Here is a 27,622-nt window from a genome sequence, read left to right as displayed (position 1 = left end):
ACGGTTTGATGGTAACTTTTTCTTGCGATACCAACAGTCTTCTTCCGAACGCGAACCAGTCACTAGTGTCTGCTGATATCGTTCGGCAAAAACAACAAACCTTTAACTTAACTGACATGAAAAATATATAGTGAACGTGAGGATTAAATTTAAATCAATACATAAAACGTAATATTTTTATAAAAAAATAAGTGATATTTTTCATTTTAATATAAATCAAAAAAGTCGTAAAATTTATATTATTACTTTATGGATACAGTTATAATAATTTAACACGAGTCCTTAATGCGCTTAATTATTCAAACAGGTTAAACTCCGACAGGTTCGTTAATCGATTAATAAAAAAAAACGGAGCCCGTAAATAACTAACTATACGCGTCGATTTTTATCGACAGTTATGCGATATATATACATATATAAAAAATATTCATACATAATAACAGCGTGAGAGATGATAGTTATACGTTATGAATGGTTCATCAAAAAAAAGATCGTTTAATCGAAAAGAAAATATAATAATACTGTCTACACATTTTTGTGCGCGAACATCTGTATAACAAATACTGTTATTTTAATTACTCGATTGTTATTTTCAGTCAATAAAAATATTTGGTAAAAATACCTAATAATTAAATTTACTGTTAATATAAGTGGCACATAATTAACATCATTAATACTAAAATAGGTAAATTAAAGTTGAAATTATGAGTAATTAATACAGTTATATTTTCATTATAGCAAAATTTTGTTTTATGGATATTTTTAAACGTAAAAATAAATAATTTCAATTGTTTTTATTTAAATTTTATTCAGTTGTTTTCAGTACTAGGTGCAAAGCATTTGACTCGAAAATTAAAATGCGTATCTTATATATAATTATAATAATTTGCCTAAAACTATTGCTTTGCTAAAGAAACTCCAAACATATCGAATATACAAAGTGGCACAAAAAAACCCACAATACAATTCATTATTAAATGTTTAAATAAACTGTTAATGGAATAGACAAATTTAAATATAATGTATAATTCAAGTAATTTCCATCACTTAAAATACAAATTAAAGCTTATTCAATCCATATTATTTTATCTTAAAATCAATCTTAAAAAAACGACAAGAACTATTTATGATTTAAAAAATCTAATGAAAGCTCATGTAAAATGCTCTTATCGGCTAGATTTTCTGTCTTTCTTTTTAACTGTAACGTTAACGGTTATTTAAAGTCCCTCTCTCTATAAAAAATAATAAAATCTAATAGCTCATATCAGCTTCAGCCGATTTTATCACTTAAGGACCAATATAATACACATTATTTCAATAACGGCACGTCTCTATAAAATTTCAAATCTAGTGGTTAAATTTAACGGAACCCGAAAACATATTGTCATAATGAAATTTAACGTCTCATATACGTCCGTAGCGAATGCACATATGCACCAAATAACGTAACTCGAATTACTGCCTCTAACGACAAGCAAAATTGCCCATCATCTTATAAAACCTAACCGTTATGCATTAGTATAATGTATCATAAAATAATAAAAAAAAGTGCTAATTGTGATCTTTCCACGTGACATCGGTCGCGTGTCGCTCTTGAACCGACAGGTGCTTCTAACGAATGAATGACGTTTTGTGCAAAACCGGAACCGCAACGAGTACCGTAACAAGTGCTGAACCGAACCCTCGAACCAGAGAAAATAAGCAGAGCGTGATCCACCAGGAGCAAGATGTCCACCTGGACCACGGTTCTTCTCATCTCCCTAAGCGCGGTAAGTCTTCTTACTATTTTTTGTGTGTGAGTGTGAGTGGTTTACTTATTCTGTGCGAATTTTTAAAACGATTTTACAAAACTCTCAAATATTTTTTTTTTAACATGTACTTAAAAAAAATGCAAAGAAAATTAAAGCGAAGAATCTTTGTTCTACAAACTCGTAAAATACTTTACTGTACAGTAATTTTGTTTATTTATTCTGCGATACAGACCTCAATTATTAAATGAATCTAATTTTTAAGATAATGAATTATATTAAACTATGGTGCAGAATCCATATTTTAATGATTTAAAGTTGTGTTTTGAGCTCTGAATTAAAATTGTGATTTTTTCACCATATTTTGATTTATGATTATATTAATTCGCTTCAAGAATTGTGTTAAATGCAAAATAAAATGTTTGCAATCGAGTTATTATAAAGAACTTAAGGATAAAGATTTTCGCCAAGATATCTAGTATTTTTTCTTTAGAGTAGATTTTATCGGAAAAAAACGGAAGCTGCGTAACGAAAATTTATTATTAACGTGTAAAATATACGTTGATTACTTATTTCCTTATACGAAAATAATTTTTAAACATCGAGCCTTTCAAAGTTTTGCACATTTGTACGATACTTATTTATTTTCGTAATTATAAAGTTTTTATTAATTAGATTATTTTTAATCTCATTTCTAAGTCATATCAAAGAGAAAATTGCACTCTTGCGATGCAAGTATCTGTTTAAAAAGAACTATTTGGATGGTCAATGTGGAAAACGAATGCTTTTCTTGGTCTTGTAAAGATCATCTTGGTCGGTACGGCTTGTTGCGAGTTCGGTTGAGATCCAAGTTGGAAGCGAAGTGGAAGTGAAGCGTCTTACTCTAATACGGTATTTTTCTGGCTCTTTCTTTGTCATTATGTGGTTAAGTTCAGATTGAAATTTGGGTGAAAGACCTGACGAAAATATTTTGTATCTTATGGCCAATTAAAAAGTATTCGTTGTAACCTGATCAATGCGTTACTACTGGGTAAATCTGTCCCCATTGGGTAAGTCAATCAGATATAATAGAAAATCTGGGAATCAGTGACATCTACATACATATGATTTATAATCAATAGATGTCACTGCAGCTGAGGCCGGTTTTTAATTTACCAGCACAATATACGAGTGGTATAAGTCTCTGACTATTGATCTGAAAGACCAGGGTTCGAATCCCATACGGACTTTAGTGTTTTTAAATTTCTATCGTGTCTGGGAGATCGGAATTAGTGATTAATGTATAATTTTAATTCCGATCGATCATCACAGATTAGTTCAACCTAGATTTTCCTAATTTCAAATTCTCTAATAGTGAAATAATACATATGTTTTATAAAAAATAACAATAATAAAAGCGCAATTTTAAAAAAAGAAAATTCGAGTTTCGCTGCCAAGGCTCGAACCCGCAACCTCAGAGTTACTAGTCTTTGCGGATTGCGCTATTCCGTCCTTAAAATATATTGATTCAGGGTGGAATCAGACTATTTGTTATTGTATATAATACATATCTTATCAGCTTCTTCGGCATGTATAACAGCATACTGTAAATTCAAAATCAGTTCATTTCGCGATTTTTGCATCTGTGCAGCATAAATATTTGGGAAGCAATTTTTATCTTTATGCAAGTAAGATTTTTGTTACTAGGTATTAATGGATAAAAGTTTTTATTTAGAAAATTAGATACATAAATTCATTAATTTTATATCTTTTTAGCATCGCAACGATTATGAGTGGTCCCGACATTTTATTATTTTATGGCTCGTTCTGAAAAATTATTATATTTTTACTTTGTAAAATTTCACTGAGATTTTTGTTTTAAATGCTATGTGTTACATTTAATTTATACCAAATTTTGCAGAATATATTTAAATCATTTACATATAAAATATTGATTAAACATAAACCTAGTTTTAATAGCTTTCCTTCTAGAATTTTTCTGATTAGCAATGCTTTAAATTAAATTACCACTATATTTTTTATAAATTACAAATATAGTTAAAAAACGTATATTTTTACAGACTTCTACACATTAAACCTAGTTTAAATTCTTAAAGCATGTCACTGTTCCTTAATAAATTTAGTTTCGCGGAACACACTTTAGCAAACACTAGTATATATTAATTAGGACTGAGTTAATAATATCATCTGGATATCAGTAATGAGTTTATTATTATTAATTAATAAATAATGTTATACTTATAAATTAATTTTAAATACTTTTTAGAAAAATATTCTCCATATTGATAATTTAATTTAAAAAAATCCCATATGAAAAAATTTAAGACCTACATTAATCTTATTTTTTGTAATCATTATTCGTGACTGAAACAATTATAATCTTGGTTGGATTAGGTATAGCTTAGCTTTCCGTATCTCACGGAGGAATTAAAGTTAAATAAAAATTAGGTTATAGGTTATGCATCAAAAAGTATAACAATAATTATAATTAATATGTAGCTTATAGGAAGTATTACATATTTTCCCCAAAATAAATTTTACCTTTTTGTTATCGGGGTCATTTAATATTCTTCTTGGTTTAGGTTGGTTAGTTTTTTTTTCAAATAAATGTATTCAACTTGCCTCGTACCAAAAATTTCAAATGACTCACGACATTCTTCTTGAAAGTTGTAAAAATATTTAAAAAAAAACTAAGCAACCTAAGCCAAAAATAATATTTAAAATATAGTACCTGATAACAGTAAAGTATCAAATAAATTATTAAATTTAGAATTAAATACTATTATTTTAAAATTAATTAGTAAAATAATGAGTTAATCAATAATTACATATTTTACAAAAAAAATATAATAATGCGGCATTGGGCAATTAGTTAAAGTTAACTTTTCTGGTCCACTTTGTATTTGTAGAATACATTTACTTTTTTTAATGTAAAGCAACTATAAATATACATATATGTATTATATAAAAATTTATTCGACTATTCTCAGATTCTGAAAATATAAAAATATTCTCAATTCATAATCACTAGCCAGACATCTTGTGGATCCGTATCATTTCAATAGCCAATTAACTATGTACTTGCATTCGCGGAAAAGAAAATAATATAAATCATATTTATATTTTTTTATTTCATATTTTTTATACACAAGATTTTAAAGAGATACTAACTCTTAAATATATTGAATAGATTCGTAATGAGAAAATTCGATTTCGGTCTAAATTATAATTTTGATCAAGATCTTAAGATATTTAATTACAATTCAAGCGAAATCGGGAGCGTAACGTAATGAATTATTATATTTTTTGTTGTGTTGCACTATCATTTATAATATTATATCTGACGGTTAAAAACGGTAAACAAAACATTTACATGTAACTGGGTTAACAGAAGATCGTTATGATTAAATTCTAAGTTTTTTTCCGCTATCGTACGAAACAAAAGGTGATTCGTTGAACTTGGTTACGATCAAGTTCAAGGCTGTAATACGTAGGTAATAAATAAAGCAATAAATATATTATTATATAATATATATACTACGATATCATATCGATAGTAAATTTTATATTGACTCGATAGTAATTGAAACCATTAAGTAAACCTATAATTTTCACTAATTCGCTAATTAATTAGTAGCCTTATCGAAATAAAATATTATGTGTCGATATTTTTTTAACTTTTTTTTTACTTTATGTACTCTTTACACTTGTTAAAACGATATTTAGAGACTGTCTTGATATTATTTCTAATCTGATCTTAAGAACAATAAAAAAATATCGATCGTATTTCTTAAGCAACAATGTTCCATAAAATTATTTATTACTAAAAAATTCAAAACTATAATATCGAATTTTTTAAAGTTTACTTATGATTCATATTATTTTAGACATGTAGCAAAAAAATGATAAATTGTTGTACAGTGTAATTTGTCATATTATTAATAATCCTTTCCTTACATTTATACAAATAGTTGTTACTCAAATCATCATCATCATCATCATTTGCTAACAACTCTTGGTGAGGCATAGTTTCCTCTATTAAGCGCCCCTACGCCATTTTGTCCATGGTCTTCGATAGCCATTGATTTACCGATGAACCTTTTTTAGGTTGAACTGTCCTCTTCAATACGTTTTAAATGACCAGCCCACTTGTGTCGGTTAATTGTTATTTTCTGAATGATGGACATGGTTAAGCTTTCATCTCTTTAAAATTAAAATAATGTTTGAAAGTGCAGATATTTCTTTCAAAAAAATGAACTATATCTTGGTCAAGCACTTTCATAAAAAAGGATAGTTTGCAAAAATTTTGGCCTCTACTCACTTATTCCAGATTAGTAATTTAGTCTAGAAGGCTTCTAATATTTCAGTTGAATGGAAAGATTTATCTCATTTATATAATGAAAAATATCTGCCAGGTTAGTCAACCCATAGATAAAATCATTTTTATTAAAATAGAACTAAGAAAAGTATCTCTTTGCTATGTAAGACTTCAACACCAAAGTTTCCTATAGCGTATGCGGCAGTCCCTCCTATACTGTTCTCCCATATACCGTAGTTTTTGTTACTGTTTGTCCCTTGACTTTGCTCACAGAATAGATTTGCCTAGATTTTCCTAATTTCACGGATGAATATTGTAATAAATAATTAGGAAATAAAACCGATCTTCAAGGTATTTTTTTAGCTAAACTAATAATAGTTTATAATTGATAATATATATGGCACTAATTTATATACTGATATTTATAATAAATAATCCTTTCAGCTATCTTATATTTCTTTATATAATACATATCATTAGGTTCAAGATAGTCTTAATCGTTGACAATCTAATCAATTTCATTTTGTTCATCTTTCAATGTCATATGTACGTTGTATTCTAAGATATGTTTATTACAAATAATATATTATAATAGTATATATGAATAGCTGTCCTTAGAAAATAGTCAAAGCCCATAATTTGAATGCGCAAATTGATTATGATGCACCCAGCTTCTTCTGGCCCACTAGCGTCAATTATACAATGAAAAATCTAAAGCCACAAGCTATTAAATTACAACCTGAAAAAATTAAAAGCATTAAGCTTAATTCTGTTCGGTTTTAAATCGCAGAGAACGGTGCTTTTTTGTAGGCAACATTAATTCTTGGGGGAATTAAAAACATGGCAAGTTTTATGGTAGCCATTGTAATATTGTAATTGAGGCAAAATAGTCATTATAAATAACGACTGGAGCACGAATAGTTTATATGGAGAAGAAAAAAATGTCTTTTGTATTGCGACCGCGAACTTCGATCGTTCATTTTGGTTAAGCCACCGTAACATTGCACCATGGTTAGTTTAACGCGAGAGTTGGTTTAACCTTTGCGGAAAATGAAAATCTGACGCTTGCGCTGGTTAACATGTTGATGTTACAGTGCAGAAAAGTTATAAAAGATCAATCAGTTCTAATGTTATATACAATAAATTGAACGTTTATTATATTTATTATTGAAATATTAGGCAATTAATTTCACTTTCAATTGAATCTCATAAGGAAAATAATAATATGTAAGCGCATAAAACACATTCACATTTTTTTACCATCATAATTAAAATTATAATTATACCTGCTTAGCGGTTTGCTAACAAGCTAGCTAATGACTTGTCGATACAAAAATTACTATATTTTCATAATGAATCCATAAAATGTTAACGAACTCGCACCGGGTGTTAAACGTAGCGTTAAATCTGTGCAGCAGCTTACGCATCATTTTAACCGGTCGTTTCGTAATCGGTTCATACCGGATAAGTTCAATTATTACTAACGTAAATTTGTGTCGAAACAACCCTTTGTTTCCAGTATTTACAATTTTTATCAGATTCATTTGATGACTACGTAATAAGTAAAAGTTCAAGTTTAACGGCTGTACAAGTTTCGACGAATATTTTAGTATCGACCCGATTGCAAATGATTTTATTGGTGTATCAGTATTTTAAGAAACCGTTTTCTTAATAGTTTCATTTAACTTTAACATACATAGCTTTTAAAAGACAGTCGTTGAATTGTGAGTAAAAGCTTTTTCAAGTAAATTTATTTATTTGTTGTTTCAAGCCATACAATGAGATTTTGCATTAAGCACCGTATTCATTCTAGTTTAATTAAACTTAAGCTGATTCTTATTCAGAATCTTATTCAATCACGATCTTTAAAAAAAACGGTATACCACAAAAATAATACGGTCAATATTTCTTTCAATTTAAGTCGGTCATGACACGCTTCTTAATTTATTATGATCGCACTTTTACACAAAAACTACGTGTTAATGCTCGCTTTTCAGATTTTAATTTTTTTTCTTCCATATTATATTATAACTCTTGTGTTATTCTTATTTAGAGGCTCGTATTCTCGTCACGCAAGTCTGTCTCGTAACGGTAACGTATTAAAGTCGTTACTATTATGCTTTTTTCATATTACATTTTGGTTATTGCATTATGTTGTACGAGCGAACATTATGGATCGTCTTTTGATGGTTAAGTGAAGAGTGCGAAATGCCGTTTCGACAAATTGTCCATTTGCTCTCGTTGAGTCTGATGATAGACGATAAATCGTGTACGTGTATTCTCACGGTGTGTTTTGCAAAATTGAATTTGAAAGATCGGTAATGGAGAGGCGTTTATGTGCTATTGAATTTACTCGTTAAATCGTATAAATCTATATAATGCACACACATATGTTGTACTATTACAATAATAATAAAACAGTTAAAATAGATATAATTTAGTCTTGAGTGGTACTAAAAATCATTGTGTCATTATTGCACCTCTTAATTAAAACGAACGAAATCTTAACTCGAATGTCTTTAAAGTGTATGAAAAAAAATATTAAGCTTGTCTCATTTTGACTGAAACAAAATACATAACAACCAGTAGCATCATCTCTAACTACAATATTCAACAGTTGATAAAATACTGACCTCTAATTGCCTTCTTCATTTTATTCTAGTTAGTAATTTTTATAGATACGCCTGCATTAATAATATAGTATTGTCGGGTTCATCAACTGAAACACTCCTTATTTGCAACTGGAAGGATTAACGCACATTATAATTATAATAAAAAACATCAGTTCGACTTGCAAAATGTGTTTCTTTGCTTAAAATGAAACACCGTGGGAGACCACTTAACGGATTAACGGAAGTGAGCTTGCTATAAGCAATTGCCTTTCAGTGTAAAGAAACATAACACAATTTCATTTTCAAGGTCGTTGATGCCGGCAAAATATTCCTACCATCTCAGCGAATATATTCTAGACAGGTTTTCTTTTACTAAGGATTTAGGTATGACTTTCGAAGAAAGTTGGAAATTAACCATTGCAGAGACTCGCAGCAAATCATTAAAATGCGCGCTATTTCAGGAATACTGTAATATTGCGCACTCTTTATGATGCTCTAGTTCGCAGCATATTAGAAATTAGCTCTATTATTTGGTACTGTTAATGAGTCAATGTAATGAATTGAAGCTGGATAAAGTACAGCGTAAATTCCTTCGATATTTATACTTAAAAAAATACGGGTATTATCTGTTCTTGTTTCTTGGTGCTTTTATTTGGGAAGCGCTGGGATACATTTTTTTATCAACTAGCAGAAGTGTTAATATAATTAAGCACTTCTGGAATTTGCTCAAAGTCATCGTATACAATCCTTCGGTACTCGAGCAACTTCAAATGTTTGCTCCGGAAGGCGGTTATAGTTCTTGTCTGTAAAGTCTAGAACTGAAACACTTACCAACTCTTCTCTGGCAAAGACCATTCGTCTGCTCAATACTGTGCATAGAGATATTGACATTTTCTCGTACACATATGGGGTTTTGGTTCAATTCGTGTGAGTGCAAACCTGTTGAGGTGATTTGTGTCTGCTCTTTTATCTTGTTTTTACTTATATGTGTGTGTGCGTGTGTGCGTATATGCATACGTATATATGTACATATATATTTGTATGCATTTTAAAATTGTAATATATTTTATACTTTTGGCAATCGTGACGCATTGGGTTAACCTGTCATGTCACGATTGTCATAATTTTACCTAGAAAATAGATAACGCGCACAACCGTTTTCAATCTACTTTATCGGCCAACAGCAATTTATTTCAAAGAAATTCGCCACCTTTCTATAATTAGTTTTCTCACCTAAAAGGGGCGGACCAAAAAATCTACCATAGAGGGACTCTAGCATAGAATTTTGTTTAGCATTTTAGAGTTCAAGGCCTCTAAATTGGCCTGCAACCTAGAATAGGTCAATTCTACTTCGGATCAGCAAAAAACGCAGAAATTGCCGTTTTTTACTGTTCCAGCTCGACGTCCTCACTTCGGAAACGCTTGCAGTCTACGGACGCACCCACGGAAGACCCGTCTCAACTGCTGCGAAAAAAACAATTTAACTTTTTCTTAGTCAAATAAAAAACCCTGACTCTATAGCCCGGACAGTCTTATTCATATACATTATTTTAAATATAGTTATAATATTATTTCATTTTAAAATCCATAACCGTTGAAGGTTCGTTAAAATAGAGTTTTGTCCCTCAGATTATGCGTATCCAAGAGCACGTTTTTTCGAGCTAACGCACTAAAACCGTTAGACCCTACTAGCATAAAAATAAAGGATCGGTGCCAAATATCTCCGCCGAGTACATACTACAGTTAATAATAACGTCACTAAATGTATCGATTTCGAATCTATCGTTAAGTAGTTTGATAAGATGTACATAAAAAATATATAAAAAAATAAATGCATTGGTTTATGAAAACCTTATTCTTAAGTGCATCTTCTAGGCGGCTTGTTTCAAAAGCCGTTGCTTTACAATGCAAGTAGTATAGTAATGTCGCATAATTTTAAAAGTGCGCGTATCTAGTTAATAATTATTAATTATCGACTTATGATTCTATCGATTCTGTGGCAACCAAATATTCTAAACTATAATATAAGGATACTTGAATGTATTATTATTATTATTATTATTATTATAAAAAATATTAACTTTGCACATTATAAAGTTTTTAAGATTTTTTTTCAAAATACTTATTTTGAAAAAAAATAATTGATTTTAAAACAGTAGTTTTTGACTTAATTTAAAAAAATAATAGATAAAAATTAATTTATGAGCAAATTTATATCGATACTATATTTAAGCAGTTCCCAAAAAACTCATTTATGAAAAATAATGTAAAAATTCATGGTACGAGGCCAAAAAAATTTTTACACAAAATTTAAATAATTGTTATTATTTTTTAAATAACACAGGATTTATTAGATAAAGGGTGCGATTTAACAGGGAATTATTTTAAGAGATATGTGCATTTGCATAAATACTTGGTTCCATTAAACAAATTGTGTATTTATGTAAAGTGAATTTTCGAATTTTTCTTTGGAAAATGATTCGTTGCGGAGAATTATTCATGGGGTATTCACTGTTCTGACCAATGATCATTCGCTGCGGCTCGCTCGCACCTAATTTGTCCAAAAAAATAGTTTTATGGAACAGTTTTTTTATATATTACTCATTAAAATTGTTCTCTTAGATAAATATACGCATCATAATATTGCTACCTTATTTATAAATTAAATATTTTATGTTTTTTAATATACTAAGATTTATTTAGTGTTCATAAATCTAAAAAATCTTAAAAATTAAAAACTAAACTAAACTGTTCAATGTAAAATAGTTTATGCGTTCTGTGGTTTGATTAAATATATTATTTCTGTTAAATGTATTATTTTCTTAAAAAATATAAATTTGTATTAATTACTAAAATTGCAACTATTTGTGAAGATAAAATCCATAAATTATTTCTTAAGCATTTTTTTTAATTCACCTATCAACACTTCAGTGTATAGAACTTGAAAAAGAGTTTCGTGATGCGATCTTCATATAAGTCTTGCACCTGCCTAAATTATGCGTTTTATCAAGTACAATACTTGATGGTTAAGCACCTGTCAAACTGATCTTTCATTTTTTAATAAGTTCATCGCTGAGAACGGATGGTTTACCATTTCTTACTTCATCATAAAATCACAGTAAAAAATTAACATTTTTATTAGCTTTGTGTTACTTTTAATATCATTATTATATTGTCAGCTTTTCAATTATAGTAGTTTTTCATACAGGGATTAAATGAAGTCAAACTTATAACCCTTAGCTAACAATCGCTTATGATGTTACAGAAAAAATGAACATCAGTTTCTGCTTTCGCACAAAAAACTTTCCAAATTAATCACAGTTTTCCTTCAATATTCTACATATATAAATATTTTTTTATTTTGATATATATTGACCTATATTCTTAATGCCTTTCTGCTTTCTTTACAAACCGCTAACCAATTATCATTCAATATTTTCAATTGAACATTACTCACGTGTAACATATTCCATTATTGTTGAGTGAAGAGAACTAAGTAATATGAAGAGCACAACTTATAATGAATGAGTTTATTTTGGCCAAACGAGAAAATACAATGATAACAATAATAAGAATAAAAAACGGTTCGCTCCGTACAATGGCCGCGTGCAAGACCTGTTTATAATTGCCTATGACGAAGACAAAAAGCTGATGATGAGCCTCCGATATAGCCTCCGGAAGAAAAAAGCATCTCTCGTTTCCCGTTACGCATTTCGGAGCGAAAGCAACCGCTTGACCAGAATTATTATCATGGAAAAACGAAATATAGGTCGTCGCCGGCGAAACGGTTAAGCCGAGTAATAAAAATTTAAGAATCGGTAAAAACGTTACTCGAGACGGTAGTATTGAAAAAAAAATAAGACGCTTAACTATGGCAGTTAGTCGGCAATAAATTATCACTTATTACTCGTTATTAGGAGTTATTTCGCTGTTAATTATCATAATCCGGTGTTTCGACTACTCTATGTAACACATTCAGTTATAAAAAAAGTTAAAGAAGTGTTAGCAAATTACATGATTTGTATAATTAATCATTTATGTACGTAACGCTTGCAGAGGAAATGTTATTTAGTAAATTAGAGTATGCAACTATATTATTTGTAGGATGTGTGGTAAAACAATTGAGAAATTTACTAAAGAAATCTTTTACTTTCAATGCCTGTTTTTTCTAGAATATGTCAGATTTATTGTACTGTTTTTTAAGTGTAATAAACAAATATCAAATCAAATTAAATTAAATCAACAGACTAGTAAATTTTATGAATAAAATATTTTATGTATAATATATTTAAAATAAATTTAAAGAACATTTTAGCACAATAGAAATATATTACTAATAATTATTTTAGGGTTTGAGATCCCTAGGTATGTAACTTCGTAGTCAGTGAAACGCTATCTAGGTGTAATTTTATTAGATTATATTCACATACATATGTATGCTGCGACAGACAATAAATGGTGAGATTATTTTCTCCGAGCGGTGGTGGAGAAGCTGACGGAGGGATGATGTCAGTAGATGATCTTCAGAGTTATTGTAGATGTCTGCAGCGATTGTTAGGAGGCAGTTCCTCTTGCTGCAATGATCGTGTAATTTATGCAATTGTAACGAAGGCGTGCGTGTGGTCCAAAATCCTTTACGCTACTGTTATGCCATAAAACTTGATTCGTTAGCCAGCTTGATCCACCATATTGTTTTAAAATGGCAGCTAATTAACTTTGTTAAAAAAAATATTACAGAAAAAGTAAGGAGATAAAAATTGCTATAATAGTATATTGGAAAAAATAATAAAAAATAGAATTTTCAATTTTTTTTTTAAATTTATATGGGATTATATTCATAAATGATTAGGTTTGTTAACCAGCCTAATCAGCAAACTTTTTTTTTAAATTGCAGCTTTTCAAAAAAATTTAGATAAAAAAATCAAAAGAGTAATATTTAAAATTAAATTGAAAGAAGTGTTTTTTTTATTATCTCTTATGAGATATATAACGGATTTTAAGAACGATGTAGTTTTAGTAGCTGTAGTGTTAATTATATCACCATAAACCATTTCTTAAAAAAATCTTGTGAATATCTCGGATGAGTTCTTTATTCAGCTTTATTGTTTCAAAATGGCGTCTGATCAAACAAATAAAAATCATTAAAAAACCCTAAGAAAAAAAAATTTAATTTAAAAAATTCTAATATACAATAGAAATAACAGTAACACAAAAAAATGTTTTATGGAATGTTATAAGAACACGAAAGCATCATCAAAGTTCTCTAAAAATAGAGCTTATCTCGGCTAAGTTTATTAGCCAGTCTGAATTGCCATCTTGTTTTACCCCAACAACTTTTTAAATTAAAAAATTGAATATCCGTTAAAAATAATCCTAGTAAAAAAGTATCAAAAATGTTCTTTTATATACGTATTATAAATAAAAATAAATACAAAAATATTTCTTATCATTTTTATAGTTCATTATATGTTTTTTATTAGAAAACATATTTTTTATCTATAGAACTTGGGCAAAGGATTTCTATTAAATTTATTTGTACATTCATTATTTAATTAATACATACTTAAATTAAATAATATCATAATATATTACTAAAGTCCTTACATTTTAATTTTCGGCTAAAACCAAAATTAAATAGAATTTTTGATTTATTCTATCGTTAAGGAACTTTATTTTGCAATGTTAGCTAAGTATTATAAGAATAAATATAATATATAAAATAATTAACAAATGTGTGACCATTACCAATATAATTACAGTATGATTCTATTTTTCATGTTACTGTAATATTTTATTATTGATAAATCAGTTTTGATTGCTTATAGATAAACTAGGTAATAGTTTTATCATACAGTAAATTATATAATTCCGCTACTTTTCCTTTTATTTTTATTTAAACAATAGAGACATCTCTCTCATTATATGTATACTAATTAGTATAATTGAATTACATACAGAAATAAACAGTGGTATAACTGTAAATTATATATAAATCAATTATTAATTATGATAATAAGATAACAATGATAAAATTGTGTGTAATGGCATTTCTTTTATTCTCTTTCTTCATAAAATTGACACCGATGACCCGTATTGATTTTTCTAAATGCCAATCACAATGGCTGAATCGAGAAATTCTAGGTCAAAAATAACGTCGTTATTTCTTATATACTCTTAAAGTATAATACAACACTAATTCGCTTCATTGTGAATCTCAAATTTTTTTTGTAAATCGTCACCGCCAATCATTGCCGCTCGTTCCGGTAAATTTTACCTCTCGTTTTTCTGTATTTTATTTTTTCTCTCTAGCGACAAATCCAGCACAGAAAATATTCAGAGCGGTTCGTAGCGAATTTAATTTTTCCTACCAATATACAGAGAAGGTTTGTGACTGTGCAAAAACACTTTGAACTTGGAACTTATAATATGTATAAAAATTAGCATTACCGTTATGAATTGCATGCGGGCCTGCAATTTTCCGCATTTTTCTTTGGAAAGAGCACGCACCGTAAAACGAGATATTCGATAATGTTGACCTAAATTTTAGCATTTTGCAAATTATATGCTAAATTGAACTTCAAAAAACTAGAGCCGAACCAACAAACCGAATCCGAATCGTCTTTAGCATTGTTTAAAATAATTTTGTATCAAACGTTCACAGCTGAAACTACATTATGAATACCTTGTGCATTATATCATATTATAATAATAACTTTTTAATATTAAAAGGATTTTATTTAGAGTACATTATAATGTGACGAATTTATTTTTCTTGTATTTTACTTACTACAAAATCTCATATAATTATAAAAAAAATAAACCAGTGTTGCTTGTGTGATACTATCGCTACTCATTTATTTATATTAAAAACAATACATAGTAATAAAACTACCATTAAAAAGTCTTAACGCCCTTTACAATATTTCTTTAAAAATGCAAACTTCCCATAAATTTTGCACTATAAAATAACTTCGAATACAAACGCTATTTCAAGTTACTTAAAAAAATTTATAAGGTATCTTTCTTAGATATAAGCCAGGCTTTCGACAAAGTGTTACATTGAATATTAAAATATAAAATTAAAAGTGCAATTTTAAATTAGTTAGGGTCAGTACTGTACTTAATATATACAGCAGACTTACCAATTAAAAACAGGACTACCCAAAAAAAAATAAGAAGATAAACAATTACATTTATTTAGAATAAATACATATTTAATTGATTCCAGCTTTTTCTAGTGCTTTTCGAAGAACATATTTTTTTTATTTATTATTTGTATGCCATTGTGCGCATGCTTTGTATTCAATCCATGAATACAAATATTGCTACTTTCACAAAATAGTACACAGATTTGTGTTATTGCTCTCACTTCAACCCCGATTCAAACATAACTTTTAACCTCATTATATTCAACACATCAGATATTTTCATGAGTCACCATCCATTAAAATCTAGGTTAAAAATCAAAGGCCAATCTTTCCGACCCACCACCGAAACGAAACATGTCGGTGGTCATTTTCATCAAATCTTTCCGGATTATCGTCGAACCATTTTACCACCGACATTACTTTCATAACGGGTCGGTTCTGCGTAACTTATTATTTAACTTACCGTATAATGCTCACGATGCGTTATCTCACTCAGCGGGATGGACGTTTTCGATCTATCATCGTTCGAGTGTCGAACTTTACAATGGTGGAACTATCGTCGTTGATGGCCAATCATTTCGAATGAATTGTACATATTTTTTTGCTTCTAGAAATATGTACAGTACGACTTTTAAAAATGAAGACCATTGTCAGCGTGTAACGATGTAAAATTAAATTCGTTCTCTTTGGAATTCCTGCTATTAAGATTAAGTGATACATTTTTACGTTATATGAGTTTAGAACAAAAATGGTGTCACTTTTACATTTTATTATTAAATAAACATGTGAAATGTCTGTATTATACAACTACAAAATAATCTTAAAATACCTACAAATGTTTTTATTAACCTAGAAACAAGAACAAATAAAATAGGTTATTCATGGTAGCTCTTAAAGGCACCTTAACACTTCCAATTCAACAGTTGTTTCACATATTTTCTCAGAAGGGTTGATCGTCTTGTTATATAAATGTATTTACTGGTGGTGTTGAATAGTAGTAAACTATAGCTGACAGAGCGTAGTTAAGGATATAAACTGCAATGTTGTAGTATTTAATATGGCAACAATACGATTAAATCGAAATACATGGTAGAGCTATTTAGATGTATCGTGAAAATCCCGTAAAATTGAATTAGATTCTTAATTAAAATTGAATTAGATTCTTAATTAACATTAATGTATTGCATAGGTGATAACATTAAAGAAATTGTAAATAATTTAAATAATGAATTAAGTATATTAGAAATATGGTTAAAGAATAATGTACTTAAATTAAATGAGAATAAAACTAAATGTATGTTTATTAATTATAAAAATGTGTTAGATAATAGTACCAAAATAGTAATAAATAACTCTAGTATAGAAATAGTGGATAATATAAAATATTTAGGAGTAATTGTTGATACAAAATTTAATTTTAAAGAACATTGTAATTACATATTAAAAAAAATTAGTAGAAAAATAGGTTTATTATCTAGATTAAGAAATATATTAAGTATAAATACAAAAAAAATAATTTACAATAGTATAATCTTGCCCCATTTTAATTATCGTGCAACAATATTAAATATGTTAAATAAATTAGATAAACAAATGTTGCAAAAATTACAAAATAGGGCAATGAGAGTAATCTTAAATAAAAATAGATTAACTAATTGTAAAAGTATGATTGATAGATTAGAATGGTTGAATGTTCAAGAAATATTGAGTATGAATGTTTTAGTATTTATATATAAGTTAGAAAATAATATGTTACCAGAATATTTTAATAAGTATTTAATAAGAAATAAAGATGTACATAAATATAATACTAGAAATAGAGAAAATTTAAAGATAATTAAGTATAAGAAAACGAGTACGGCTAGGGGAATTATGTACGGAGGTTTTGATTTATATAATAGTCTTCCAAGAGAAATCCGAAACAGCAAAAATATAACGGGTTTCATAAATGGAATAAAAAAACACCTTCGTACATATAGAAATAAATTATAAAATTAAGACTTTATTATTGTATATTTTTATTTTTTATTTCTGTTATGTATTTTTTATATATTTTTATATATGTTTACTCAATTTGTTAGATGTAAAGATTAGCTATTAAGCTAAATAAATTAATAAAATAAAATAAATTGTCTGAAAAATGGAGTTGTAAAAATAGTGAGTCTCTCTAGTCTCTTGATGTCTTCGAATGTGTAAAGTATTTTATAGTTTCTCTTGAATGAGAGATAAGGCAAATTTAAATCCAGAAGTTAACCTACATGAAATCCATTGCGTGCACCACTATTGTTACCGGTAATAAGAACCTATGAGTCCAACCCTTCGGGCGGGCACCCAGCTTGTGACGGCCGGATGAGCGATTCCCTACCCCCCGTAGTACTAAATATGTTATTGGAGATATATTAGTTTCTCTACCGAGCGCTGAGGAAGACGGGCTCTCGTTTTCTAGTCGGCGTTGCATTGCATGCATTACGTATCATCCTAGTAATAGCACCAGAGAAGTGTTGATGCTACCTCAGCTGCAGCCTTTAGTCTTTGAACCCCAAGAGGGGCCGAGCCCTATGGCTTGCTTGCGTTACTTTGCTTATACCTGAAATACATAAGTATATAGGTACATCTCAAACAACTGTAGTTTAGTTCAAATTCATTATTTGAGGTCAGTTTTTACTTTTTTTTTTATTAATATATTCTTTCTTTGATTCTATCCAGAGTTGGTATCTCAAGAAAAACGGGCCCGTGAAGTTTTCACCTCCCCCCCCCCTTCATCAGGCCTGATTATAACATAAATTCGAAAAAACTTCTTTGCGTTTAGATCGAAAAATAATAAGAATTTCTAAAGAAAATCCACTTAAAACCGTTGTAAATACTTTGCATGGAAGTGATATTGTAAAACATAACGAACGTAAAACGAATTAATTTTGCCAAAAAGCAAATTAATTGGGCAATCTCAGAATGGAAGACTATTTTGTTAAGTGATTAGTGTAAATTGAATGGCTCTGATGGAAGGCGATATGCGAGACGATTTGTGAATGAAGAATTTAACTCGAGATATATGTACAAACAATAAAAACAATTAAGCGATCTGAGGGCTATTAGCCGGCCACACACGGGCGGATTTGCCCGTCGGACATCTGACGGATTTGTCCGGGCTTGGCCACAGACGCAAAATGTACGAGCTCGGATCTGTCTGACTGAGCTCGGTAGATATTATAGAAGAAAAGTTAAATTTATATAGTTGTTAAAGTAAATTCTAAATTTAAATGACATGAATATATACATACGTATACACCTTGATCTCTTCATACATTTTCAATAATGATGATAACTTTAATTTTAGTATAATTAAAATTATATTTTTTATTATGTAATAATGTATGTAATATTTACATATCCAGAGTCTTTAAGTGCATCTTAAATTTATATTATGTTTTCTATTGTATAGTGATATAATAGAAATGGGTCATAAAATAATAAAAGTTTGAAAAAATTTAGACGTTGGCGGCAACTTTGGCGCAAATTAATAAAGGCCCGGATCATAAATTTATTTAAGGGACAAATTTTAACAAAGATCTATGCTCAGATCTGCTTGTCCGTGTCCGATCCGTTCGTTTTGAGCACGGACAACGGACAGACAACAGATGGATCTGTCCGAGAGTTTTAACTCCACACACTGGCGGATTTGTCCGTCGGACATCCATTTCGGACAAATTCGACGGGCAGATCCGCCCGTGTGTGGCCAGCTAATAATATGAAGTATGGGGTTATATGACAGGCTCATACATTTAATTAAAGTAATTATGAACCAGGAAGTGTATGTGGATATTATGATATGCATAATGTTACCATACGCTAAAAAAACTATTAAATAAAAAAGTTTTTCAATAGAACAATGATACAAAGCATAAAAAAGTGGTTCAAATACAATATTAATGATGTTTTGGAGTGGCTTTATTGTCCAGTTGCTTCCATTCTACACGATTGTATTTAGTTTCAGGCCCTTATATATTTATTAGTTATTTTCTTACAACTATACAATCTAATTTCGGGACTCCAAAATAACCAAATACCGATGTCTCAAACAAAACGTTTGAAAGCACTTAAATCCCCTGATAAAAAGTATTTCTCCAAACCTGAACAGAAAGTGCTTTTAAATAAGAATACCAGGCTGCTAAATTGTTGCTCATGGAGTGGAGTGCCTCAAAACAAGCACAAGGATCACACTGATTAATTAAAGTCATTCAATATTTTTTTGTGTACTTTCTAATGATATTTTACAATACAAATACGTAGCATATATGATTTGAAGTATTTTGTGGAATGCAATAGAATAGATGCAATGAATTGTCTCAGTGGTAAAAGATTATTTCGGATTCCTGCAAACTTCTCACTGTATGAGAACTTCACTTATTATTAGTCTAATCCGAAATTAAGAAGATACACAAATTTGATATCAGATATTATCTGCTTAATCACATAGGTTACACACAAAAACAATTAAACCGATTTTCGTGTGAATAATAGTAGCGGGCCCAGGGCTGGAGGAATTAGTGGGTCGACGCTTCCGCGAGAACAAACAAAGTTCGCTCTGCTCCATTGTTGTCCGATCCATTCCGATCCAGAAAATGGATAAGACGTGTGCAACATCTTGGACCACTGACCGAAAAGTCACGGGTCGCTGGACGATGACCGAGTGTTGCACAACGGAGTAGTTTTTTCTTTCGCGTTATTCTCTTAATCCTCCATTGTGTTCGTCCGTGACGACATTGACCCTCGGAACTTCTTTGAGGATTCCGTTGCGAAAGTGCGTTGAGCACGTTTCCGATCTGTACACAATTGAAATAAGGTGATTTTTTAACAAAGAGTAAAAAAAGTAAGTAATCGTGTTACACGCGATTAGTGGGACAAAAAAATTGTGAATTTTTAAAATTTCCTGTGGTATTTTTTTTTAATTCAAAATTAAAAATCGTAATAAAAACTATTTATTTTAAGCGATTTTCAATGTTGTAAATATTTGCAAAGCATTTATTTATTTAGTCAAATTTAATTGGGGCATATAGTGTGAAATCCATATAGTTTTAAACGAACATTAGTCCTTCAGTTTGCTGGTTTTGGATTGTTTTAAGAAATCCAAAATAATTTGTATATAATTTTATGTATAGCACATCTTAGTTATACAACATTTTATATATGAGGCGTTCAGAGCACAAAGGAGCACAGAGCACGAAAAACTATATTAAATATTTTATATATATGGGCGAAGTCGACAGCTGTCTATCTCTCTCGTAACTACTGCGTAGGTACGAGAAAGATAGATATTATAAAGTCGAGTTCGCCCTTTGTACTCGTACACAGAACGCCAAAAATCAGCAGATGTATTTATAAATTCGTGAATTTCTTATAAAATATGGGCAATCTCGGCAAGATAAAAATATGGTAATAATCTCTATGAGGTGAAGATTAAGCTTTGCGAAAAAAAAAATTTGTCAGATATCGAGTTCGCCCTTTGTGCTTTGAATTTCTCGATAAATGGTCCAATGGAATATATACTATTTAAACTCTTGAGTACTAGAAGACCAGTAGTTGAAAGCTTTTTTGTATGAAACTTAATCCTACTTGCTAAATACATATTAATAAGAATAATAAAAATTTAACAATTTTCTTATTTAACATAATATTACTTACATAGTGTCTTCTTCACTCTCAAATTAGTTCTATAACAAATAATTTACAATAACAATGCGAAAATATAATAAAGTATGCTGTGAAACGTGAGTCAGTTTTAAAGTCAGCACAAAATTTCATCCATTTCATATATGTACATCTAATTTATTTAAATGAACTATAATATAGGCGATCTAAGTTTACTCCGGTCAAAGCTAAGTAATACATTTTTAACTATTAATGTCAAAATAATATTTATAGTACACACCAATGTATAATTTTTGTTTATATTTTACATAAATGCATTATAAAATTATGAGTAGGTATATGTGAACCAATGTCAAATAAAGTGTTTGTATTAATTTTTCTAACTATTATTAACATTTGACAAAATTGCAAATACTTTTTAGCAAATGGATGTTATAGGTTATAAAACAAACATATTATATTAACAAAAATTTAACAATATATTCTGAAATATGCAAATTATATAATCTTAAAGTATAAATATTCTAAAATATTCAGCAAAGACTTAAACCTTTTTATCCTGATAAATTTGATTATTTAACGCCATCTATGTTGTAAATTATTAATTAAAGATATTTTTTAAGATATATTGAAAAGTTTGTCTTGATTTAAAATATCTTATTATTGTTCACTATAAGATAACTTAATTTAATAGCGAGATATAATTGTATACTGATTTTGTCTAAAAATAGTAGCTATCAAAAATTACACACAATTTTACAACAAAGATAAGATTTGAACACTTGTCTGAGAAAAATATTTTAATAGCATTTTAATGATGCATTACATGTATTAAATATATTTACCTAAGATTCAAGCTCTACGTTATTTTTAATGAGTTAAAAAAATACTACAAAAATTAAACATAATATTTTTAATGATAATGTATTCATGTATGTATTCATATAGAAGAATCTGTTGCTGCAATTATTTTGTCCTTTATATGTATATATGTATATGGTTTATGTGTTTTTCAAAATGGCGGTTACACATTAACCTTTTTTAAATCATATATATAAAATATAACGATTTTTGAGTTGGCTATGAAACAAATTAAAAAAAATGACTTTTTCAACATTTTTTTAAATAATTTATATGGAATATAAAGATGTGTTTGAAGATACAATAACTGCCATAGTATTAATCAAATTGCTATGAAACTTTTCTAGATCTTATAAATATCTCGGTTAAGTTCGTTAGCCAGCCTGATCTTCCATCTTCTTTCAAAATAGTAGCTATTAAAAAAACATGTAACTCCGTTAAAAAATCATAATAATACAGAAGACAAAAATGGTAAATAATAGAATTTGAAGCAAATAAAAATAAAAAAATCTGTTTTTTATCATTTATATAGGATATAGCATATATTTGAGGTCGCAGTAGCTATCGTGCTTTTAATAATATCGTCATCAAAAGTAAACGGTGAATGAAAACATAAGTGGTACATATATCAGTTAAATATCCAATAAAAAAACTAGAGAAATCTAAAAGGTGCTATAATAAAAATATAAATTAAATTGAAATTTAATAGATATATAAATTAAATATAGAATCGTAAGTTCTCATCGCGATGAATCCCATAATTTAAATAATATAAGTATGCATGTGTATACATTCTATATGTATACATTTGCATGTACGCATATGTATGTGATTATAAAGATTATTGTACTAACATTATTTATCAGTAAACCAAGCACAATAAACCCCGCAATAACACGGTAAATTGGATGCGTGTAGTTGGGGGACTAGAAAATACTAAACATTTTTTTGAAACACATACGTACGAATTAGGCGCGGTGGTGAGATATCCTCCCTTTGGCTCGCTCACACATAAAGTAACAGGCACACAAATAGCACGTCCCCAATTTACCTTGTTATTAGGTACTACTGTATTTTATATTTATTTTAAGAAATAGATACTGACGCGTGAAGAATTAATATGAATGTCCATATTTTTCAGAAAAATCTGTCTGATTCGAAACATTCGAGTACTAAATATGAATAAATATATTACTATGTAGGCTAAAATAAATAGACTTTAATCCAATCTAAATTTTGACTAAAGTTTATATATTTTATTATGAATTACAAATCTACACATTTCCATTATGAGAAAATGTATATTTAGTCAAAACTTAAATTTACTAAATATTAATAAAAAAATAATCAGTATAGTTTACATAACTAAAAATGCAAACATAAATCCATATATGAAAAAAAAATATATTTGTATAAACTGATTAAAAAAGTATTTTTTTTATTTCCCATGTTTTTCTTTATTATTATTTTTCATTTCTTTGGAGTTTAAAAGCTATGTATTTCAATTAATTTATAAAATATTTTAAATTATAGTATTTGTGTGTATCTTAAAAGCAAAAAAAGAATTTATTATTTATTTTTAGCTTGTTCCAAGTTGCTAATCATAATTAGGCCTTAAAAAATATCTAGATAAATATAAATTATTAAAATATTTATATTACAAGGGATAGTCAATAGAAAAAACCTACAGGCATAAACAATGATTCCTGGAAATATTATCTGTAAACACATAGAGTCAAGGCTATTTATTATCATAATACACAAGACATACATACATATATAAAAAATATACAATATTGATAACTTCAGATTTTCAATTTCTTTCCTTATATGTACGTTATTCATTATAAGAATATTTAGTCTTTATTTTCTTCCTAAAACATTGTTTAAAAGTATGATTTTCTTTGTTTCAGATTCACTTGACGACTTCACAAGACTATGACGGTAGATTTATAAAAAAATATTTATAACTGGATTTTTTAGCTTATCTAATAATTGTATCACAGTCACAGATATCCAATGCACATTTGGTGGAGCAGGAGTTAACGGGGGAACTAGTAGAGATTCAATAGTGGCATTACTGAGAAAACCTGAAGGTTTCAGAGGATCGCCTCTTTTTGCTGACGACAGATCAGTAGCAGCAGATACTGATCCTTCCTGTCAGATTCGCCCAGAGCCTGGAGATCCTACCAGTTTACTCTACAAACTAAAGATAACTGACTTTTCAAGATGTGGTGTACTGAAAAGAAACGTGAGTATCATCTATGTTTTTTTTTTAAATAAAACCATATGGATTAAAATAATATATTGTTTAGGGTTTCGTGCACGTAAGAGTATGGTTTCCGCAATTCCCTGGAGTTGTCATGCAATCAGATCAAGAACTCATTATAATGTGTAAGCCTCCAGAGCCAACGGTCATAGAAAATAAAGCAGCAGGATTCGCTGGAAGCTTGTGAGTATTTTATAAATAATATTATTAAAAAAAAACAGTTTTAATTAATGATATTATTACAGTCCTCATGGAGCTCGAGTGTCTGGCGTAGTCGAAGAAACTCCAGGAAGACTCGAATACGAAGTGGCACTTTATAAAGAAGCTCCAGCAGCAAGGATCACTAATTCTTCCAATGAATTACCAGTCGATCAAGTATTAGATCATTATATTCTGTAAATACTACATTAAAAAATACATAGTGTATAAAATTTTTTTTTAAACTAACATCAGGCAGTACCAATCGGAACAAAGCTACAACTGAGAGCTAGGATCAACCCGGATTCCGCTTGGAAGTACGTAAAGTTAATGGAAGTCACCGTTTCTCCAGATCCTGATGATCCGAAAATGCCTGGAAGTGTGATCCTAGTTAAAGAAGGGTATGATTTTGATTGTGGATTGATTTTTAAACTATGTTTAATGTGATTTTAATGTAAAATTCAGATGTAGAAATAGGGATTTTGCTTCAATCATTCCTCATCAACCTGCTAGATATAGAGACAAGCACAATGAAGTATTCTTAGACTTTGAAGCGTTCTTATTAAGTACAATGAAAGAGCGCAGTACTCTTTGGATACATTCTCAGATAAAGGCATGCATGGATGCTGCCGATTGTCAACCAGATTTTTGCTTAGATCTATTTGAACCTTCCGGTATTTACTTTAAAAATATTTTGTATTAATCTAGACGTATGACATTAATTTTATATCTTATAGGACATGGAAGAAGAAAGCGTCAAATGTCATTCGCCATGTACGAAAACTCCACTAACTTACAAACATCATCTAATGGCGTCAGAGCTGAAGCCCTGACTCAAAAATACAATGATACAACTCAATTCACGAGGTTCAAAGAAAATATCGAATACACAGTCATCATGCCTGGAGAACTGTTCCATAAATCAGCTTCTTTGGAAACATCTTGTAATACTACATTGGTAGTCGCAGGAGCTTTAGGATGTCTACTATTTCTATCAGCTCTAATTGTAAGTTTTTAATATATTTTTATAACAAAATAAATTGCATTACTAATATTATTTTATATACTCCAGATGTGCTATCTAGCAAGCAGACTACATACAGCAGTACTCAACAGTAGTTTACCACATCTATCTAGCAAATCGTTAGAACAAATTGTAAGAGATGCAACTTCACATTACGGAGATTCTATCGGTTACACCGGAAGACCAACAGTGCAATGATTTGATTTTATTTATTGAACGGTTATTTTTAGGTAATATTTATGTAGTTTATTCTAGGATTACCAAAAAAACGTTACTTAATTTATTTAGATACATTCGGATAACTACTACATTTATATGAACCGAAAAAAAAACTTGTTTAAAACCAAAGTTATTAACTATTTAATATTGAAAAAATAATACTAATTTAAATAAGCATTTATTTATAATTGAAATAAGGGTTCGTTATATAATTTGATTTTTATATATTATGTACATAATAATATTTATTTATATATATTAATGTTAGTAAGAAACTTGTGATTGGGAAATTGCAATGAAAAATCACACACAATGGTTTTGACCAGTTTTCTAATCATGACAAAGATTTTATTATAACCGTGTGTTAAAAACTGATGTTATTATTTATTTTGTGTTTGTATATTGTGCATTTTTTTAATATTAAAAAATATATATTTATGACTGTTTTTTGTATAAATATAATAAATATTATCGTAATTATTATCACGCGTTTTTATAAAGTATAAGTTTAATGTGAATTTAAACTGAACTTTTGTAATATTATCCATTTCATATATTTATATATGTTTCATCAAATATATGTTTTCGTTTTTTAAAATAACTAATATACCTTAGTATTTAAGTTACATAAGGAACAATTTTATAATAAAGAAGTGTTGAAATATTTCAATATATATTCTTAATCATAATCTTACATAAAAGCAAAATAATTATTTTGCATAAACATGTTTTTCTCGTAATTACGTCAATCATTTCTAATCATGTTCCAATTAAAGTGCATTCATTTTTATATTAATGGATGCACATCATAATTTTCAAATCAAAAACATGTTTATAAGTTATATGTATAATAACGCATTATATATTATACATATTTATATACATATGTATGTATATTCATACAAATAATTTAAAATATCCTCAATTAACTTAAAGAAAACTATTTAGTTAAAAATACAGAAGATAAAATGAAGAAAAATAATGCATTTACTAATAAATAAAAACTACTATCAAGATGTATTATACTTTAGATAATTTACATTTACTATACTTTTCATCATTAATTTAAAATGTAGTCATTTCAGTGAATATACATACAATATATATGATGTAATTTATACATTTCATAAAAAATATTCAATAATATTTTTTATATGAAGAATGGATATTTGATCAAATTTAATAGTAGTAGGGATGAGTAAAAATTGATAAAAACATCCTTTTCACCACATTCAGGTATAACATATGTTTTATGACTTTTTTATAATTTCTTTAGCCATCCTCATTTGTGAGTGCCTCATCCTCAAGTGCCTCATATGTCAAGAACCTTGGAGCATCCATACATCTCAATATTTTTTATGGAATCCTTGGAATCAGTAGCGTAGCTAGGGTATGTGCCGCCTGGGGCGATCCTTAAAATTTCCGCCCCCCCCCCCCCCATATATTTTTATGCAGGGTCATAAAATCAGCATTTCTTAAAATAATTAATTGGTAATTGTTAAGCTCCTGCTATTCGTGGATATATATATTTTAAAGCATTCGGGGTTAAGAAACTAGACGATCCCATCGTGAATATGCC

The 27,622-nt window shown here is 28.8% G+C and overlaps 1 protein-coding gene across 2 annotated transcripts; it reads left to right on the top strand.

The window, feature by feature from the left end:
• The first annotated feature begins 35 nt into the window (after nucleotides 1-35).
• On the top strand, nucleotides 36-26,471 carry LOC148237499 (uncharacterized). Of its 2 annotated transcripts, none has more exons than XM_088205517.1 (10): nucleotides 36-136; nucleotides 1,606-1,769; nucleotides 24,247-24,277; nucleotides 24,340-24,584; nucleotides 24,649-24,785; nucleotides 24,848-24,977; nucleotides 25,056-25,201; nucleotides 25,266-25,474; nucleotides 25,538-25,806; nucleotides 25,873-26,471. In XM_088205517.1, exons 2-10 carry the CDS (start codon nucleotides 1,728-1,730, stop codon nucleotides 26,020-26,022), a joined length of 1,359 nt encoding a protein of 452 aa, XP_088061643.1. In that variant the 5' UTR covers nucleotides 36-136; nucleotides 1,606-1,727; the 3' UTR covers nucleotides 26,023-26,471. The 2 variants fall into 2 exon arrangements, with proteins under 2 accessions (XP_088061643.1, XP_088061642.1); XM_088205516.1 differs by having other exon boundaries at nucleotides 36-168.
• Nucleotides 26,472-27,622: the final 1,151 nt, after the last annotated feature.

This window comes from Plectrocnemia conspersa, unplaced genomic scaffold, assembly GCF_051122295.1.
Source record: "Plectrocnemia conspersa isolate PC_06_02 unplaced genomic scaffold, ASM5112229v1 ptg000002l, whole genome shotgun sequence".
NCBI lineage: Eukaryota > Metazoa > Arthropoda > Insecta > Trichoptera > Polycentropodidae > Plectrocnemia > Plectrocnemia conspersa.
Note: the sequence above shows the minus strand (reverse complement) of the source record. Positions and strands in the feature narration are given on the sequence as shown.